Consider the following 19606-nt stretch of genomic DNA (forward strand, 5'->3'; position numbering starts at 1 on the left):
CAAATTTTTAACTCTCGCTCGATTAAATAAACCTAAACGTGAATCGTGCGAAGGAGCAACGATTTTGCACAAAATTATATACAAAATTATACAAATAGCGTGAAATTCAATCCCCCACGAAATTACCCCGTAAATGAACATCCCAATATCTCCGAAAATCTATCGTACGCGATAACCCAGATCATTAGCGTGTCCCATTACGAAATTCGATCGTTCACAATTGGAACACGCGTACATCGCATTCGAGGGTTCATATGTATATGCATATATACATATAAAGAATTCGTTTGTATCGAAAGAAGGAGGCCGATGGTTGCATTGTTCGCGGATTATCATCGGAGGGGATGATTAATCGCATCGAGTTGCGGCAAAGGCGCGCCCTGCCGCAAATTGCGTCAAATATACGATCGATCGAAATTGATTCGAGCATCTGGCTCGAATCGATGAAACTTCATCAAAGTTTCGCGACGTCCAGCGTAAATTGGAAGCGTCCCGTTGAAATTGCCACGGTAAATGAAGTGTCTGTGTTAAAGAGGGATGGGGGGGCGTCTTAACTACGAGGCGAAGAGGACGAGATAGAAGTGAACGAGTCGTTTCGTGAAATGTAAAGTGATGTTTAGAAAATTATATCGTTTCGTCTTGGTGGAATGGAACGAATAGAAATTTTGTAGAATTCGATCGAGCACGATTAAATAATAAACTGAAATTTAAAGAAAAGGGGATAATTTTAATGGTAAAGTTGAATAGATGAATAACGATGGAATATTTTATATTTACGTTTATCCAATACCAAATCCCCTTATCAGAGATATACGATTTCACGAGTTTCGTTCAGACCGTAGCCAACGGGAGAAGATAGGAACAGGAGCGAGTCCCACGAAAAACCATTTAACACGAACGACAGAAGGAAGGCCGGAATGTGGCGAGTGGATGGCGCATAGGGGATGGAAAGAGGGAAAAAAAGAAACATTTTCCTCGAGCGTGTTCTATTTCCATCGAGTGAACTTTTTTCCTTTTCGCGGTGTCATTCGATTTTGATCGATCGAGGTCGCGTCGTTTTTCCGTTCCTCCGATGGAAAATGCGTTTCCGCTGACCCAGAACAAAACGGAAGAACAAAACGACGCGCGAAAAATGGGAAAACGCCTATCTTACGAACATACAACGAATAATTATCATCGAAAAATTCAGGGTTGCTGAATAACGCTCTGCCAAGGAAATTTTCGAATCCTAGAAAATACTTCGGATCGAACGAATATCTCTTGCACATCTCGTCCATATTTTTTTCCTTAGAAAATCGATTTTCCAAATGTGAGCCATGTATTTTATATATATGCTAGACAGATCTCTCAAAGATTCGTTTCTATATAATTATAGAGAGGAACGGTGTTTCAATAAAGATTGGAAAATATTCTACTTTGAAAGATCAAAATCTTTGATCGAACATCGAAGAAGTCGGTTCGAAACCCGTGTTTCTTCTCTCTAATTGGATTCACCGCGAGGAAAACGGACGACGGTTTTATAGAAGGAAGGAATAATTAACCTCGGAAACAACGTCGTCGTCGTCGTCGTCGTCGTCGTCGTCGTCGTCGTCGAATGGTTCACGGAACCGTGACCTCGAGGTCGGCGCTTCCACCCCTGTAGGCGGTGGTTTATTGTTGGACGGGAATCGAGTCGGTAAGTGGGCCATCCCCGACAACGAAGGCGCGAAACCGTTGACAGGGTGTCGATAACCCTCGAACCGGAGGAAATGGAAAGAGAGAGGGGGAGGGGAAGGGCAGCCGCCGCGGCAATCGAACTCCCAGAATACCGATAATATCTCTCTCTCTCTCCCCTCTATGGGGAGGGAAAAGAGGGGGTGTGGGCTTTTCGAGAGCAGGCTTTCGAGAATAAGTTGCTCGCCGGATCTTGGCCGTCATAAACAGTCCACCAACGTGCCGACCGTACGCTTGGTCGTCTTCTTGTCCTTTCGATTCTAAAAACCGTCACGCTGGGGAAACCGATATTAAAACTCTTGGCGAGTAGTGGCTCGAGCGGAATTTCGAGAAATTCGAGGGATTTTAATCGGTGAAACTCTTCCGCCGTTTCTCTCCAACCGACTCGAAACCGTGCTTTCCTTTCCTTCCCTTTCGAAACCGAACTTGTCGAGGGGAAGAAGTTTTTCGACTTCGTGGGGGAATTCATTAAGAGAGAGCTCGATGTCGTGAACAACCACGGTCCAAGGATTACGGTCGCTTCGCCGGTATTGAAAGGGTTGTCGAACGGTGTTCTGGTGTGGAACAAGTTCGACGGGGAGAGGAAGTGGGGGGAAGTTGATGGAAATTTTCGGGTCACCGATGAAGGTAAAGGTATATTGTTCGAGATATTGGATTCAAAGATAATAGTATAAGAAAAAAAAAAAAAAAAGAAGAATATATATATATATAAGATCGCGCAACGGTTGTTAGAATTTTATTACATCGTTTGATCTCGAGTCAGCCAAGAGAGTCTACGATTCTCTATTGTCCGCGCAAATTGTCCTTTCATCTTGCCAATATCAATTTCTGCCCTACTTCCGAATCAATGACGTTTCGTTGCGTTCTTTCCAAGAATCACATTTTATTACGAATCGAGCAAACAGATCTTCGTTTTTCCGGCAAACAAAATCAATATCCATCGATATATATATATATATATATATGTTCGTACGATCGATCTTTTAACTCGTTCACGCACGATATTTTATAAATTTTATTCTCTCCCATTACGAGCCAAGTCAGAGCTGCCAATCGATTTCCTCTTTGAATAATCGAGAAACGTTCGTTCCCTGTCATGGAATGGACACGTCGATGGACACTTTAGAAATGGAGATGAAAGCTTCTCGTGTCCCAGCGGATAACGCAATCTTCTCCAAGATTTCTTTCCTCGAGCTGCTCGAATAATAGCTCTGCGCCAAGGATGTGTTCGTCAGGAACGTTCGAATTATCGAATTATTTTCCGCGCGGGACACGTGGATCCCTCTTCAACGTCGCTACAAATCAGATCTCGAAAGCGGGGCGCGCGTTTAAATCCGCAAACACGGTCGGAGAGACTTTGGCCCAACCGAGATTACGAGCATATCCTATAATCCTCCAATGATATAAATTTTACTTTATCTTCTCTCTGATATCGAATCCTCCTTTCAACCCTTTCCTCTCTTATCATTTTTGCATAATCGAATTTTAAGGGGTGAATATAAATTCGAGAACAAAATTCAAAATAAATATGAGCTGAGAGTAATATAATCACGACTAGACTTTGTGCTCAATGATCGTGATAATAACTTCTTAATTTTTTGAAATAAGAATAACTCTCAGAACCGATATTTTGTATATAAGGAAAGAATCATAATATAATTATAAAAGATTAATAATCTGTATTATAAATCGTTTCTAAAAATTCGTAAAAAAGTTTTTATAGGAATGTAAATTTAATCGTAAATTATTAAAATAAAAGTGATAAACTTTTTCTTTTATTCTCGCACAAAAACGTGTGCGACTTCGTCTGTCGAAAACTTTATTTCTAGAAAATCCTACAAATCTTCTTCTCAGTTACCGCTTCCGGTTTATTGGCTGCGAAGCGTTATGCATACGCGTTCGAGATTCTCGAAATACGGATTCACAACCGACGAACGAAGACGTACGTATTTTAACTTCTCTCAATTTTATCTCTCTCTCTCTCTCTCTCTCTCCCCCTTCGTATTTTATGATTTGTTTCTTTTTCCTTTCTTTCTTTCTTTTTTTCGTTATACGTTGTTCCTCACGATTTCCGATTTTTTCGCACACCTATCACTCTCGCGATTTTCCTCTAAAGAAATGTGGGACAAGAGAGAGAGGGAAAGAGAAAGAGAATACAATTTAATCCGATCGAAAAGCGGTATGATCGAATTCTTCGAAAAAATTTGAACAGAATGATTTTACTCACGCTCGAATTGGGGATACACACGGCTCGATAAATCCGTGATTTCTGCGATATAAAACAATATATCTATTGCAGATTTGTCTACTGCAGCACTACAAAAATCTTCGTAAAAAGTGAAAATTCTTTCTTTAAAATCCTTTTAAACAGGATTAGATCGCAATCCTTTCGAAATTTTCAGAAATTTTTTCCGTATACAATTTTGCCTGGAAATATTTAATAATTGGTCGAATACAAAATACCAAAACCTGAAAATTTTACTTAAAAAAATTGTATCTCATTATTGAAGTTATTAAAAATACACGAAGAGAAAGCTTTAAGGATTAATTTCGCCTTCTCTGTATACCTACAATCCTCCGTTTTAACGATTCGTTAGTAGAGTTCACGTTTGTAAGGTACACGAGGCTACTGGCTGCAACACATTTTCGTTCCTACGAACATGTCAATAAAAATGCAATTTCCATAGTATTGGTTCGATGGCGGCGGTAATGCTTGGCGAAAGATTTGTTTACCTACGTATCTCAGATATATGTATTGGTCCTGGAAATATGGTCTGGATGGAGAGAGGGCGAAGAAATTGACAGAGCTTCTTTCCCTCTTCATCCCCAATCCCGCGTTTTATCCCACCCCCCTCTTCATCTCCTGAGCAGAGTCGTGGAAGTTTCGAAACCCCGCGAGCTTCTTCCTCGCGCGCCATCGCGCCCTTTATTTCCTTTATATCCGAACTACCTTTCGATCACCAACCTTTTACTCTTCTCCCCGTGGCAGTCGGCTGTCGAAGTATTTTTGTAATCCTAGAAAATGGTGTATCCCGAAAGGAAACAGATTTCACCCGTGAACGCGCCCTTTATGCACGTCTGAACCCGATATTCTTGTTTCTGCTTCTCCAGATTTGTCGGAATTTTTAACCAATCGAAATTCGTCCTCCCTTCTTTCTTCGGCCGGAATCGTTGAATCGTCGTCTTCTCATTTTATTTTTGTTCTTCTTTTTCTTTCGCGTGAATCGAAGATTTGAAATTAGTTTAATTAGGGAATTACAATTACACAAGCGATCGTAGATTTAGAAATTTTAACTTTCGTCGAATTTGATCTGGGACGTGACGTTCTCGTTTAATAATCGTTCGATCTGAATTAATCTGAAAATCTAGTTTGATAATAACGAGATTGGCGAAATTATAGAGTCAAATATAAGTCAAATATTCAAACGGAAGATATTAATACTTGCTCAAATTTTGACTTGTCATCGTTGAAACTTATTCGTCAATATTTTCAAACCAAGAATAATGAAAATAATTGATTAGATATTTTTTCCTTTGCCTGTCACGGCGATCTAATTTTTAACTAATTTTACTGTCCATCATTTTACGAATAAAACCACCAGTCCCAATTCAACCTAAATTTAAATCCTTCCTTTACCTATAATATCTTTTTATATCTTTCAAGAAAAGCACGAAATCGATAATACCAATCTTCAAATCAAATTGCCAGTAAATCGATATTTCTCCTGCTAAAAGAAGCAGCAATGAAATATTCCAAGTATCGATCAGGTCACATCCAACATTCATAAAATCATTAATTTATCTTATCAACGTCGTTAATCCGCATTTCACCTTTTCCAAGAGGAAATTTTTCAACAAACTTTTCCAATGAATCGAAATTTCCGGTGAACGAAACACGATTCCACGTATATCCACGATGATTCGAACGAGCATATTATCGTTCGAAATTTTATTAAAAGCTCTCTAAGCTCTCTAAACGGTGTAATAAATAATGCATGCCCGCCGAGGAAAAGAGGAAGCGGGGCGGATAGCAAGCTTAACGCCGCTTGTCCTCGATTCCTTTTCTTTTTATTTTCCCAGGTGAAATTTCGCAAGAGAGAAATCCTCTGCTCGTTGATATTCCACGGGCGCTCGATCGGCGCGCGGGCCTCGTCTCCATGCAAATAACGCAATTAAGAGATTCGAATACAGGCGAGATAACGCCCTTTCGACCGCGAACAGTCAACCTTTTCTTCCGCTTGTACGATTTGCATGGAAAGCCGGCTTCGACCGCCTCTTTTCGAGGGTGTTTGAGGGTCAACTCGATGACGGGGAAACAAGGAATAATCGTGATACAAGAGAAGCTCCCCGGGATGAAGCGAAGTTTGATCGTATCTATTCGTTGAAAAAATAAGGTTTAATTTATTTTTTTATTGTGAAGCAAATCGTTTTGAAAATGTTGGTTTAATCACTTGACTATTAAGTTTCTCTTCTCATTCTTTCGTATTCTTAATTTTGGGCCGCATATATAATAAAACTTAAGATTTCAATTTCTCTTTTGATAACGCTTTTACAAACGATCATTTACAAAATTTAAACATTAATCAGTGGCTTTTTTTTAACTTAATGCACGTGATGGGAGATCCCTTTTAATCGTGCAAGAAGTGAAAGAGTATGTTTCGCGAGAAGTTGATTTTCGTAGGAACGCGATTGGAATTCCAATAGTTTTTATCCTATACTGGAAGAAAGTTCGTTACAGTAACGAACGCCTGGAAACCTTTATCCCTCGAATCGGACTCGTCTTAATTCCGTCTGGAGGATACACACGCGGAATCGAGTCGCCTCCAATCCCTTTTTCCTCGCATCTTCCGTTTCCTTCTTCCCTCGATGTATTCTTAAAGATATTGGAAAAACATTTACCTTAAAATATTGGATGGCTGTGCATTTTAAACACTCGCAGTTTAATAATTTTATCATTCAATGGAATATTCTACCAGTTCCATTTTTCAACGCGATTCCTTATCGTGAATAAATCATGAGATTCTTAAAAATTTTGAAAAATATTATATTTACGAGATATTTGCCGGTTTGGTGTATTTTAAACGTTCAAAACGATTCCGTTACTCGATGGAATATTCTATTTATTTCCATTTTTCATTGGAAGCAATCGAAATAATACGATTCTATTTCTGTAAACCTGGAATAAACGATTGCTCGTTGTTTCAAATAAATCGTACGATTCTGAAAAATATAAAATCATCCAAGATACGCTCAAAAGTTGTTTTTAATTACAAAACAATCCTCTTTCGTTACCTACGAATCAAAAATTAACGAATTTTATTATTCATGTCGTTGTGAGCCAAGTAAATCGTACCTAATTTCGATATTGCACATCAGTTTCGAACAAAATTCTCTCAATCTCGCGATGTTTCGCGTCTGAAAAAGAATAACTGTGAAAGGAGAGCTAAAAAAAAAAAAAAGGAAGAATCGTAGCGTCGTTTCCCTCCCCTCCCGCCCCGTAGAAGCAAAGGTTATTCACCGTCTAAAAGCGCGAAGTTAAGAGGCCGAGTCCGCCCCTTTGTCAGCCCTTTCGATGTTAACAAGAGAGAGCTCCCCTTCCTCTCCCCAGCTTCCTCCTATTGCCGCGACAGCTTCGACAGATTTTTCGCGCACACGTGTCGCGATCGATTCCACTTTTTCCACCATCTCTCCCTATCTTCTCTTCCCCCTTTACCTCTTCGTGGCCTGAAGACCACCCCTCCCTCTTATAAATACCCTTGATCTCTCCGATTTCCAAATCGAGAATCGAAAAGTTTCGAGGTCAAAAAAAAGAAAAAGAAAATAACATGGATACAAAGTCGATCGAGACGTTTCACAATTGCGTATGAAAATATCACGATGACTCGAGGGTGGAAATTTCGCCAAGAAACTTTTGATGGGAACTTTGGATCGGATGGAGAGGAGATGTCGCGGGTGGATTGCCAGCTAATCAAATTCTCACGGTTGACGAAGAGGCGAGGAGGGATTTATCGTAAGCAAATAGAATTAGGAGTTGCGAGTGGGCCGAGTAGTGCTGCTGCTCGCCACGGTTGTCCGAGTAGAGTCTAAGTGATTCAATTAGAGAAACATCGACAGAGCACTCGTGGAATCTCTCGTTGTCCCTCGTTGCGTCTACCTGGCCGTGTTCGAATCTTGCGAATCGCAACTTTCTTACTCGATATTCTGCTCGATCTCCTTCATCAAATTGTAGACGAGAAACTCGAACCGGTGTGGAGAACAAGTTGAGTCGTGGAGAGGTGGATCGAAACAAGTTTGACGAAGGAAGGAAGAAATGGAATTTGAAATTTGACTTAACACTGTTGAATTGACGAGCATTGTTGATCCTTTATCACGTGATCAGTATCACTCCAGGTCGCCTGAATGCACAAGATGCGAGTTACCAAGTTGGAGCCGATATGATATGCAAGAGACACCGCGTCACATCGTCATTAACATGTCAAAAACATGTGATTCGACGAGTCACCATCATCGAGGAAGGACTAGTTATCACTTGGGTCGACTGGATCCAAAAGTAGTCAACTTTGGTATCACCGTAGCGAGGATAGGATAGTTTCTATCGCGTTTCACGATCCGAGATAACCAGTTTCTGGCGTTAAATCCCCCGGGTAGTCGGTGTCGAGTCTCAAGGCACAAGAGTCATCAGACCGTTGCCGCCAATATCGCCCCCCGTTCAAACCTTCTGCCGCCAATATCCCCTTCTCGTCGTGTTTTACCGTTTCGTACAACGCCCTATCGCTTCGTGTCTATTAAATTTGCCCGGTGAAATTGTCGAGTTTGTTCTATATCGTGTCCTTATATCGCCTGTTCGTGTATTTTTTTTTTTTTAAGAATTATGCGGATGTAAATTATTTAATTATATCTATCGATGTAAATTAAGTTATGCCTCGAACGATCGACGAGAGATGTTTTCCATCATGGTTGAAAAATGTAGTTAAATTTTGGAGAAAATTTATCAAACGTATTTATACATTCTATTCACGGATCATATTGTGGATATATGTAATAAATATGTTAATATATGTTATCGTATATATAAATCCATAAAGATATTCGCGTCTCGAAGGGTTTCGACAAGGGAATTGGCACATCAGAGGCACAGAAGAGATAGAGATATCTCTTAACCAAAGTTAATTCAGTTCCTGCATGAATTTCAAATATATCATTTCTACGTTCTAGAATCTTAAAGATTCTGTCGCGTTTTTTATGATAAATAATACTCCCTTCGATAAAAGTAAACTGAAACGTTGGAAAATCGATGTTCCAACTTTCTCGAGCATCATACCGTGTTCAAAAATATAGGAAACTTATCGGATAACGTATCGGTTTAATTAAAAGGAAAAAGCGTGGAGAACGTGTGGAAGCGCGAAGGCCACATCCTCTCGAGCGATTTTTTTTCTTTTCTTTTTTTTTTTTTTCTTTTTTTTATATGTAGGACACAGATCTTGTCCTGTTGGAAGAAGTTCTTTTCTTTCAACGAGAGATGGTCCAGATATCGATTCTTCTCGTCGAAGGACTCGGACGTGCTTGCTTTCTAAACAGCTCTCCAGCACGACCATCCTCCCGGATCGACGTTCGACCAATCTCGAAGAAACATCGCTTCTCTTTTCTTTCTTCCTTTCTTTTTCTTTCCCTTCCCCCTTTTTCTCCTCCTCTTCTTCTTCTCCGACAACACGATTCTTTCGACGTGAAGATGCATGTCTCCTCGCCGTCATCGTCGCTCCAACTTTCTCTCTCGCGCGCGCATACGCAACCCTCGCTTCAAAGTTTTCGATCGAAACGGTTCGATCCGCTCTTGCGACGTGCCACTCGCTTTTTCCGCGTAATATCATACCTACTTTCGCGGCACCTTTTTCCTTTTCGAGACGCCTGATTTCGATCTGCGTGTTCCACGAGGGGAATAAATCTATCTCGTAACATCCACTCGTTTTTTTAACGATATCTCGCGTTTCGATCACTTGCGTGGTATTTTATGGAGAATTTTTTTTTTTTTTGAATATATCTCTTGTTTGTTATACACGCAGTTATATTTTGTAATTGATAGAGGAAAAATTTTATACGCGAGAAAGTTGTAGTAATGTTGGTGTTATGAAATAAAATTTAATTTTATAAAATACGATTTTCTTTATATGCTTTATCCTAATATTTGAAAAATATATATGTATTAATATACCACTGCTATTTGCATTTATTTTATCGAATAATATAGACACGCAGCGGAACGAAATGTTCGCAACGAAAGATTAATTGTATTATTCTAGAAATGTTGTTGAAAATTTGATTCCCATTCTATATATACACATACGAAATTTCGCATCGGATTTCAGTGAGATTAAATATTTTTCAATTATAGGATAATAAAACGCAAGTCGAGAGTTATCAGCTGTACACCAGATAGATACAAATAAAGCTAATTTTCTCGTGGAAATAAAGTCTGGTAAAAAAATATATATTTCGTTTCAACCACTCCTTTTTCCCAACTTACTTTTTCACTTCGTAGAATTATTCTCTCGTGCAACCGGTTACAAACGGGGCACCGTTTCAAAAGCACAAGTGTATTAACCGTAATAAGGTTAAGCACATTTCCTCCCCTCCAAATTGCAAATTCGTAGGCAGGTCGAAAGCCGAGCGTGGATAGCAAAGCCCATCCTCGAGTGTGCTCGGACAAGCAGCGGAGTTTGAAGTTTGACGATGTAACCGAGCGCCAACTGCAACTTCAAGAATTCTTATTTCTATTTTAAACAACTTTCCACGTTATTATTTATACATACGTTGTCGCTCTCTTCCTCCTTTATTTCTTATCTTCGTGAAAATTCCACACGTTCGAAGAGGAAAACGAGTGCACGCGAATCGGTAAAAAATTGTTTCACGACCGGCCGCCGCCGCCTCCTGCATCATTCACGAAGAATTCGTAAATTTCCACGGCGTGTGCCGTGAGTATCAACCGTAAATACAGGGGATCACGGAATAACTCGGCTCATAATATTTATCACCGCTTCCTCTTATTGTTTCGACGCGCGGGAATTCCGCGAACCGAGCTGAGTAAAGTATTTATGTTTTGCTGCAGGATAAACGAGAGCACGACGAGGTCCCAATTCCTCGCGTATTTCAGTTTCTCGTCCAAGGCGAGCGTGTCGGTTGGTTGGCCCGTAAAAGGCGGAGAACCGAAGAACAACACCGGTAAGTGAATACTCCTTTTCTTTTCTCTTCTTCCACTTGTTATATTTGTTGAACAATCCTTCGCTGTTGCGTAATTTTTCTTGATCGTTAATGTAAATAGATTTGGATTGCGATCTTGGATCTACTCAAATTTTTATCGTTCAAGCTTTCACATCGTTGTGATGTTATCATTTGTATGTAAAATATAATAGTTGAGAATGGTTCGTGATGATGTCCTTAAGAGATCATTATATATTTGGAAATAACTAATCTTGACTAATTACCTCATAATCGTGAGATAACAAATCGCAAGAGTAAACAACAAATACGTGACGAAAAGAGATAATTTCACGCGAATCGAGCGGTTTTAAATTTCAATTGTTCGATACGCAATTTCGAAAAATGGAAGGAGAAACTTTGCACGCGTTTATCCTCCTCCTTCGTACTACGTTCTGCAATGATGAGCGCGAGTCATAAGTCGATGGTGACGCGAGCAACACGTCGGAATTACGGCTAACGTTAGGTAAATTCGTCGTCTCTCGGAGGCGATATCGAGGAAACGAGGGAGGAGGAGGATCGAACGAGGCGCGCCGAACTGTCCTGGCTGGCGGATCAAACATTGATCCAGTGCGGGGGTTCGTTATACCGATAACTTTATCTAGCTGCAGGATATTATGCGATTGTATCATTAGCGAGTTCATTTTCGCCGGTAATAGGTGGAAAGCTGGCGGTTCAAACGCGCTCAGCATCGATTTTCACGATCCTGTCCCAACCACTTTCGCGGCAAAAGCAATCCAGGCCACGGGCTGGAAATTAAACGGCGGATCGAGGCGAGGCGGAAATCGAACTAGGGAGAGAAACTCGTATCTCGAAGAAGGAATTGAAAGGAAAAGAGAAAAAGGATCCAATTTCTAGAGTTCGAATGTAGATCGTCTTATGGAAGTATCTTGTCGAGTTCCATCTTCGCAAGATTTCGATTCTTCGAGTGAAGAATTAAAGAAAGGAAGAAAGAAAGAGTGCAATTTTAGAATTCGAACCATTCGCTTATCGCGAGTCGTAAAAGTGTACGTACCACTATCTTCCATCTTTGCCCTGCGAGATTCACAGCGAGCGAGGAAGGACGAGGAAGAAGGGGTTTTTCCTTGACAGAGGCGGGTATTCTTTTTCCAACGGTGAAATCCGGGGATAGAGAATGCGAGAAGGGCACGGCTCTCTCGAGGACCCTCTCGGTGTCCGTGGAACCTTTGCACTCGACGTTAATTCCGAAACGGTTGGAGGAAAGGGTGGTAGATACTACTCGGCAAGGGGGTCGGGTTGGAGGACTGGGTGGAAGCGATAGGGGGTGGGGGATGCAGGAATTTCCTTGCGCAAACAGAGAAGAGGCGTAATTTCTGCCTAGTTAGAACGAAAATTATGCGAGCTTAAGTGCGCCACCGTCCGGGCTTAACCGAATAAAGACAGTTTAGGATCCGTGGAGAATTTAGACTGATCGAGGCCAGAACCGTTAACGACTATCCTACCCTCTCGTCGGGTACCAACCATTCGTTGCACCAACTTTCTTAATATGACGTTTTAATGGGTTATCATCCGCGCTGAAAAACATTATCGTTTGTATTCGTCATCTGGAATGAAAATTTACATAGGTGTGGAGCGAAAGGGTTGGCTGTTTTACCCATTAAATTGAAATAACGTAACATCTCGTTTGCAATTCTAATCGGTTGATTTGCATAAAATTTTACACTTCGGTGTTGTAATTTTAATGAGAAAATAAGAATTCCTTTTCCCTTTTTTTTTTTTTTTTTTTTGGAGCAATAATGGAATTTGGAATTTGGAATTTTTCAACTATGAATGTGTAAATAATATTGAAAAGAAAAAAAAGCAATATACGATCAAAGGTTGAACGAGCGCGTGTTCAATCGGTAAAATTGAAATGAATTTTTTAAACAGCCGTGTTTTTAAATCATCGAATGGAAAAAAAATCGGGGAGAAGGGAGGGGAAGATATATACACGTAAAGCGACCTTTTTATTATATACTTGGCCGGCTGTTTGTACATCGATCCGAACGAAATTGCGCGTTCCAAATTGGCAGGAATATTTTGGAAACGCAGCCAGTGCCGCGCGAACGACTCTAATTAGATAATGCTTCCCTGTGTTGTGCAACACTCGCTACGCATTAACGTAAATTCCGCAACCGCGGCGTTTCGTATTCGCGGGGCCGGTATAATAATAACTGGAATCGCTCGTTACGACAATTTTGTCGAGAACCGGTTCCCTTATCACCAGGCTGCACCTGGTGTTCAACGTCATCGCTTAATCCTCCCTCGAATATAACAATAATAAAGAAAAATCCAAGAAGCCTCGATACGATACAAATATATCATCGAATCATCGAGGTTGAAGTTGAAGAAAAATTACAATTTCCAATTTTGGTGAAAATTGGTAAATTCGATCCGCGCCCGTAGTCGAATAAATGTATCCGGGTCATTTGGATTTGGACAAAGTAGTTACGAGAAGTTACGAGATACGTGATTTTAATCGAAGGATTCTCGACAGCCAATTAATCTTCTCGGGTAGGGGATGCGTGTTGTGTACATATTACTTGCACGCTACGGGAACAATGAATAATTTATGGAGAGACCGAAATTGAGCCTTACGCCGCTCGCCATCGTTCGATCGATACAGGACAGATTATTAACACCGCGTTCGATTGAACTCTCCCTCCTCCCTCTCTCTCCTCCGCGAAATCAAAGTGATGAGAGCGGGGAGAGGATCTCGTTTGACACGATTGAAAAATGACGAGAGCGGGGGAGAAAGAAGGATTAGAAAAATGTTTGATTAAAGAACGATGAAGGAAGAAAAAAAAGAGTGTGAGGAGAGAGAGAGAGAGAGAGAGAAAAAGAAGAGAGAAGGAGGAGGGTGTATATATAATAGAGGTATTGCGACTTCCTGGTTACATCGATGTCACATTTTTACGACATCCTCGTTCACTTTTTTCTTTTCTTTTTTTTTTTTTTTTTTTTTTTTATACGACACCCTATTTCCCGGGAACAGCGTGACGAATGTGCGTCCATTCTGCGACGAAATAGCCTTCGACGGAGAGGTGCGGGGTCGATCCTCGATGGAAGAAGCTTAATTCCATGTTGGTTGTATTGAACATAAAAAAAAAAAGCATCGAGTTCATTTAAGGGAAAAGGATAAAACGTTGGTGGAAAACGCGAAAATACGAATTTCCAATCGTTCGATCATTAAATCTCCATTACTTGCAAATTACAAATTGCAAATCAATTGGACAGCGGGCTCAATGTTAAAAAGTGATTCGACGTCGAGTTGCAGGTCACGAATTTGACGAGTTATAAGAGTTAATTCGTATAATTTCCAAGAAATAAGAGGGGGAAAAAAAATGAATTTTAATTTTCCAAACGAAAAATTCCAAATATCCTGGAAATCTTCTATCCATTCACCCTCCCGTTGTGCCATTGTTCGCCGGTACGCATCACAACAACAAAAAGGAAAAAAAAAAAAGAAACGAGAAATATCCACGATAATTTCTCCTCTCGAGGAATAAAGACGAGGGAAGAAGCCCCACCGTGGATACCGCGATATCTCTCGAGGCACAGGCAACAGAAAGAAGAAAAAGAAGAAGAAGAAGAAGAAGTAGCGATAAAATGAAGGCTGAACCGGCGTGTATTATTCGCGCAGACGATGCACGTGTGCATCGAGCTATTTCCCGTCGTATACGTTTCCGTGGGAGTGGATTTAAGGTTTCCTTTACAACGGCATGCCGTCTCGGGTCGGTTTGTATCGATGGGAGAATCGTTGGTCGCCGTCCGTCCAATGAACGTGGAAAGTAGACCCCGGTCGTTTTAGCGGTGACAGAGTAGCAATAAGAAGGATGGAGAAACCTGGATGAATCCGTTTCGCGGTGGTAAAAGCGGCGATAGGGTCCAGGGAGATGGGAGGAGGGGAAGAAAGCTCTTTCCAACCCTCGCGCAAGGGAATGTTGGTCCGCGTATAACGAGAGACGACAACGATTCTCGATTATCCCTGGGAGAAAGCTTGGTCCCTTCCATATGCGCGAGACGTACGATTCCGGCGTGACTCCGCCCATCCGATGAATTCCACCCCTTCTTTCCTCCTCTTCTTTTCTTTCTTTCTTTCTTTTTTTTTTCGCGCGGTTTGGATGGCTTTATTGAGGTTTGGACGTGGAGGAGGGTGGAGAAGGGAAAAGGAGGAGACGGTCCAGGCGAGAACGAAAGAGGAGGAGGGATAGTAAGAATGAAGGGAAACGTCGCTTGACAAACGGATCAATCGTTCGATTTTTGCTTCATCCGCTCTCTTCACGTTTTTGCCTCGCCTCTTTTGTCTTTTCCTTCGCTTCTTTCGGTTTAATCCTCGGGAAGAGATCCGTGGAAGAAGAATTCTAAGAAGAGGAGGAAGGGATCGAAGCGATATGTTCACTCTGATCTGAGGGATGATCATTTGGAAAAGTGAGAGATACGCGCAACGCAATCGAAAGAAAAAACGAATCGTCCGTCGATTGACAAACGGATCAATCGTCGGCTTTTGCGTATGCGATCCTCTCGCTGGGTGATTTGTCTGTGCCAGACAATGGATATATCTGAGCCCGGGTACTTGGAGATTTTCCCGTCAGAATGTGTGATTCTTTCGAGAAAGAATGGGGAGAGAAACAAGTCTATTGAGAGAAATATGTTTTCACTCGTTCGATGAAAATCCATTACTTCTAACGTAAAACGATAGTTTTTCATAAAAGAGGAATGGAAGCGAGTAAGGGTAAGAAAGTAGAATTAATAAATATTTTATAAGGGAGAAACGTAAGGGCGAAAAATGTATCCGGAAGGGGAAAGTTCAAGGGGAAGGATGTTGAAGCAACACAAATCGCGCTTCGTAGAAATAGGATATGGAAAAGTGCATGGTTTATTGCTTTCTTAAGCGGGCCATAACTTCGTCTCAAGAACATTCTACAGCTATCACATTCACGCTACCTCTTCCAGGACCACGCTCTGGGAAATATATTTCTCCAGCGACACGCGATTCTTCGACAAGCTGCTGCATAAATGCCTTGCCACTTTCTTTCTTTCTCCTTCTCTAAAAGGTTGTGTCACGTCGTGATATTTGTCAAATTTCACTCCCAGCCTCTGCTTCGAGTTTGGCTGCGGTTTCTACGCTTTCCTCGCGGTATAAAAAAATTCGAATAAAAAATAAACTATTACCATAAATCTTGATAAAAAAATTATTTTCATAATTACTTTTCAAATTCTTCGTGTTTAAATACGTATCCTTTAAACTGGGTGTATATATATATATCTTTTTTTATTATATTTTCGAGCAATAAACGAACGCGCGTATGAATATTCAAAATAAATATTCAAAGATAAAAAATGCAATTTAAAAAAAAAATTTTTTTTTTTTCTTTTTTTGGATTTCAACATCATGGTAATTTTCTTCAAACATCATTAGACGAAACGACATTGAATATCGATGACGCAGTCTATTTGCAATATCACGATACGTTACGGTAAATATGACTCGTTGGGGGAGAGAGAGAGAGAAAAAAAAATAACAATAAAATAAACTTCGATCTTTTCGCCATCGAACTGTTTGCACGCCAACAAAAGCGTGCAGCTATGAGCGGGTGGTTGGGGATAAAAAAACTCGCTCGAATATATGTATACAGGCGTACACAACATGCACAGATTCGATGTATACATTCGGTTTACATTCTGTCTTCCGGATGACCTGGCAAACGTTTGCAAAGTAGGCGAAATCAAAAACGCCGGTTGTGCAAGCTATATATATATATATATATATATACCGGTTACAGGTCGCACGTGAAACGTGGGTGAAACGAGAAAAGCGTTCGAATTGGAAAAAACAAAAAAAAAAAAAAAAAGAGTGTGCGGGGGGCGAGAGAGAGGAAATCGCGATGCACCGAAGTAAATTGACTTCATTCAATCATACTGATTTGTTTGCGGCAACGAAACGCGAGTGTCTTTTATTTCCTTTTTTTTTATTTTTATTTATTTTTTTTTTATTATTAGTTTCACTTTTTTCATATATAGTTTTTTTATTTTTCTCTTTTTTTTGGTTTTTTTTTTTTTTATATATGTGTATTTTTTTCAAATGTCGGATAGTATTTATAAACGAAGAATTCAACGGAAATGCGGATTTTTCTCCTCAGATGGGAAACGTAAAATCCGTGTTTTTATAGCTGGAAAATTTCGTTACGACTCTTCATCAATTTTTCAAATTAAAAATCATGTCGCTTCATGTTCTACGTTACGTTTCTCTGTGTTCTTCAAACGTTGAAAAAAAAAATTCAGATTTTTAAATAAAAGTCAACAATAGGTGTCCGACGCACCTATTGTCTACCTAGGTCGGCGTGATCACGGATTTAGATTATTGACTCGAAAAATGCTATTTACGTCCTTTCAAGTTTCGAAAAAGAAAAAAAAGAAAAAAAAAATAATATATGAAAGTCTATTTAAAAGCTGCTTTAACGCAGATTTATCCCTTTAATCTTCCCCTCCTCGCCAGGGTTTTTATCTCTCCCAGAAGCGAGATAAAAGGATTATTCTTTTAGCTTTCTTTTGATACTTGATACTTAGAACGCATTTTGAAAAGAGATAAATAGATTCTTTCGAATTTAATAATATATATATATATATATATTCTTGTGAAAAAATTTTCACATCCCGAAATTTCATCTCGAAATTCAATTCAAACTTTCCTCCCTCCCCCCTCTCTCTGAAAATATTTCTCCAGTGTCCTCGTTTTATGCACTCTCCTTCTCCTCCTCCTCCTCCTCCTCCTCCACTTTCTTGAAAACGAAGTTGTCCAACTTTCGTGCGACACTTTCGCCGCGGAAATTGCCTTGTTCCGCGCAAACGAATCGATGATACTTTTAATTGAAACATTTTCGTCCAACGAACGACGATTCGGCTCAATTTTTCCTTCCCCTCGTTAACGTTAACACTCGATTCGATCGATAAAAAATCTCTTACGCTCATTGCGTAAAAGAGGAAGAAGAAGAAGAAGAAAAAAAGAGGTGGATCGAAAGGTACGCGGATCGAATACGTAACGTCACGATAACATTATCGGAATGGAAGGGAAATGAATAACACGGGTGAAATTACCGGATGTGTGTTTTAAATTTCCGGCTGGAGATGGCTCGACGGATGTTTTCAGCCATTCTGCCGACGATTGTTCGCGCGAGGGCCTCAAAGGTAGACGTGAAAATTTAATTTTCAACAACGACGTGTTCCGCGACGAGAAGAGAAGAAAAAACGGCTCTCGAGGGGAGAAAAAAGGAAGAAAGGGGGATGGAATTAAGCGCCTTCGGACGCGAACAATTAGGTGGAAAAAGAAAAGGAACGAGATTGGGCGCAGGAAGCAGAGGGGGGTGGACTCGAGAGCGTGAAAAAAATATGCTAAAGGACAGGATGGGGGAGAAAAGGGGTGGAAAAAAGAATCCTCGAGACGGGAAGCATTATATAAATTCAGAGAAGCTTGCTGCGCCCTCGACGCGTCCCATCTCTAATGGGTCCACCCATTATGACAATTGCATCCTCCGGATATATAAAACTAAAAAATAAAAAAAAAAAAAAAAACACGAGAAAGGAACAACGAAGCGTGACAACGATATACCCGTAAATTCGAAACCGGAAGAAAGAAGGGCGAAGAAGAAGGCTGTTGAAGAAAATATCGTCTTGCCTCTCTGTTCTAGAGATTCTAATTCGACCTGACGAGAGATTATGGGCGCGTCTCTTTGTGCGCACATACACCTTGCTCTTATCGTATCCAATGATATATCGTTTCTTGTTACGTCGACGTAAGTGGAAAAAATTCTGTTTTCTGTTTTTAATTCACACGTATATCGCACGTATATATAGCTAGTATTTAGTTTTTAATTAAGGGGGGGGGTTCGATAATTTCAATGATATTATTTCAGTATTTTACGACGAGTGAAAAGTTAACGTTTCCCAACGTTTGTATTCCGTCGATGTATATTATTTACGTTTATTAATCGTATATCAATTTTATCGCGACGCTAATTACAAATGTATCGAATTTATTTAATTTTAACGTTAACAATTAACGCGATAAACTCGATGCGAATTTTTGAAAATTTCGATTCGGGAAACATCCCTCGTGTGGAATTATACATATCCCGTTTCCAACTTGGTTTGTACACGAGATTATGAACGCTCGCGTATCTCTGTCCGTGAGAAAGAGAGAGAGAGAGGGAGGGAGGAAAAAAGGCAGCTGGATGTGGCGCCGATTCGTAAATATTCGTACTACGCCCAGTTACACGGTTTGCTTGTTAGACAATATTTGTTTTACCGTCCCGACGCTGTTCCTCTGCTGACGTGTATCCACGGACGTCGCTCGAAAATAACTCTTAAATTTGCTCACGCTTATGTCATCTCGTTCGCTGACATCGCGATTATGATTTCCGAATAAATTGTATTTAAGAAAAAAGATAAAGGAACCATTCGTTTGAATGGACGAAATGATCGATAACGAAAATTGTTGGTAAAATAATTACCGCACGAATGTGGTATAACTTTTGCAACCAAATCGAACTCGTGAATTAAATTTTCAAGCTTCGAACGGAATGTTTCTCAGAAATTTTTCAAATCTAGAAAAAAGTTTAAACTCGAAAGACACATTTTGCAT

General features: G+C 40.2%; 1 protein-coding gene across 1 annotated transcript in view; it reads left to right on the plus strand.

Annotated features, from left to right (window-relative positions):
• Nucleotides 1–19606, plus strand: part of LOC100871724 (uncharacterized) — a 237477-nt gene that overhangs the window by 141842 nt on the left and 76029 nt on the right. The window contains 1 exon segment of the mRNA XM_086915363.1: nucleotides 10817–10929. Within this exon segment, the coding sequence (XP_086771489.1) occupies nucleotides 10817–10929 (113 nt within the window).

This window comes from Apis florea, unplaced genomic scaffold (assembly GCF_048593485.1).
Source record: "Apis florea isolate Af1SG1 unplaced genomic scaffold, ASM4859348v1 contig_3772_pilon, whole genome shotgun sequence".
Lineage (NCBI taxonomy): Eukaryota > Metazoa > Arthropoda > Insecta > Hymenoptera > Apidae > Apis > Apis florea.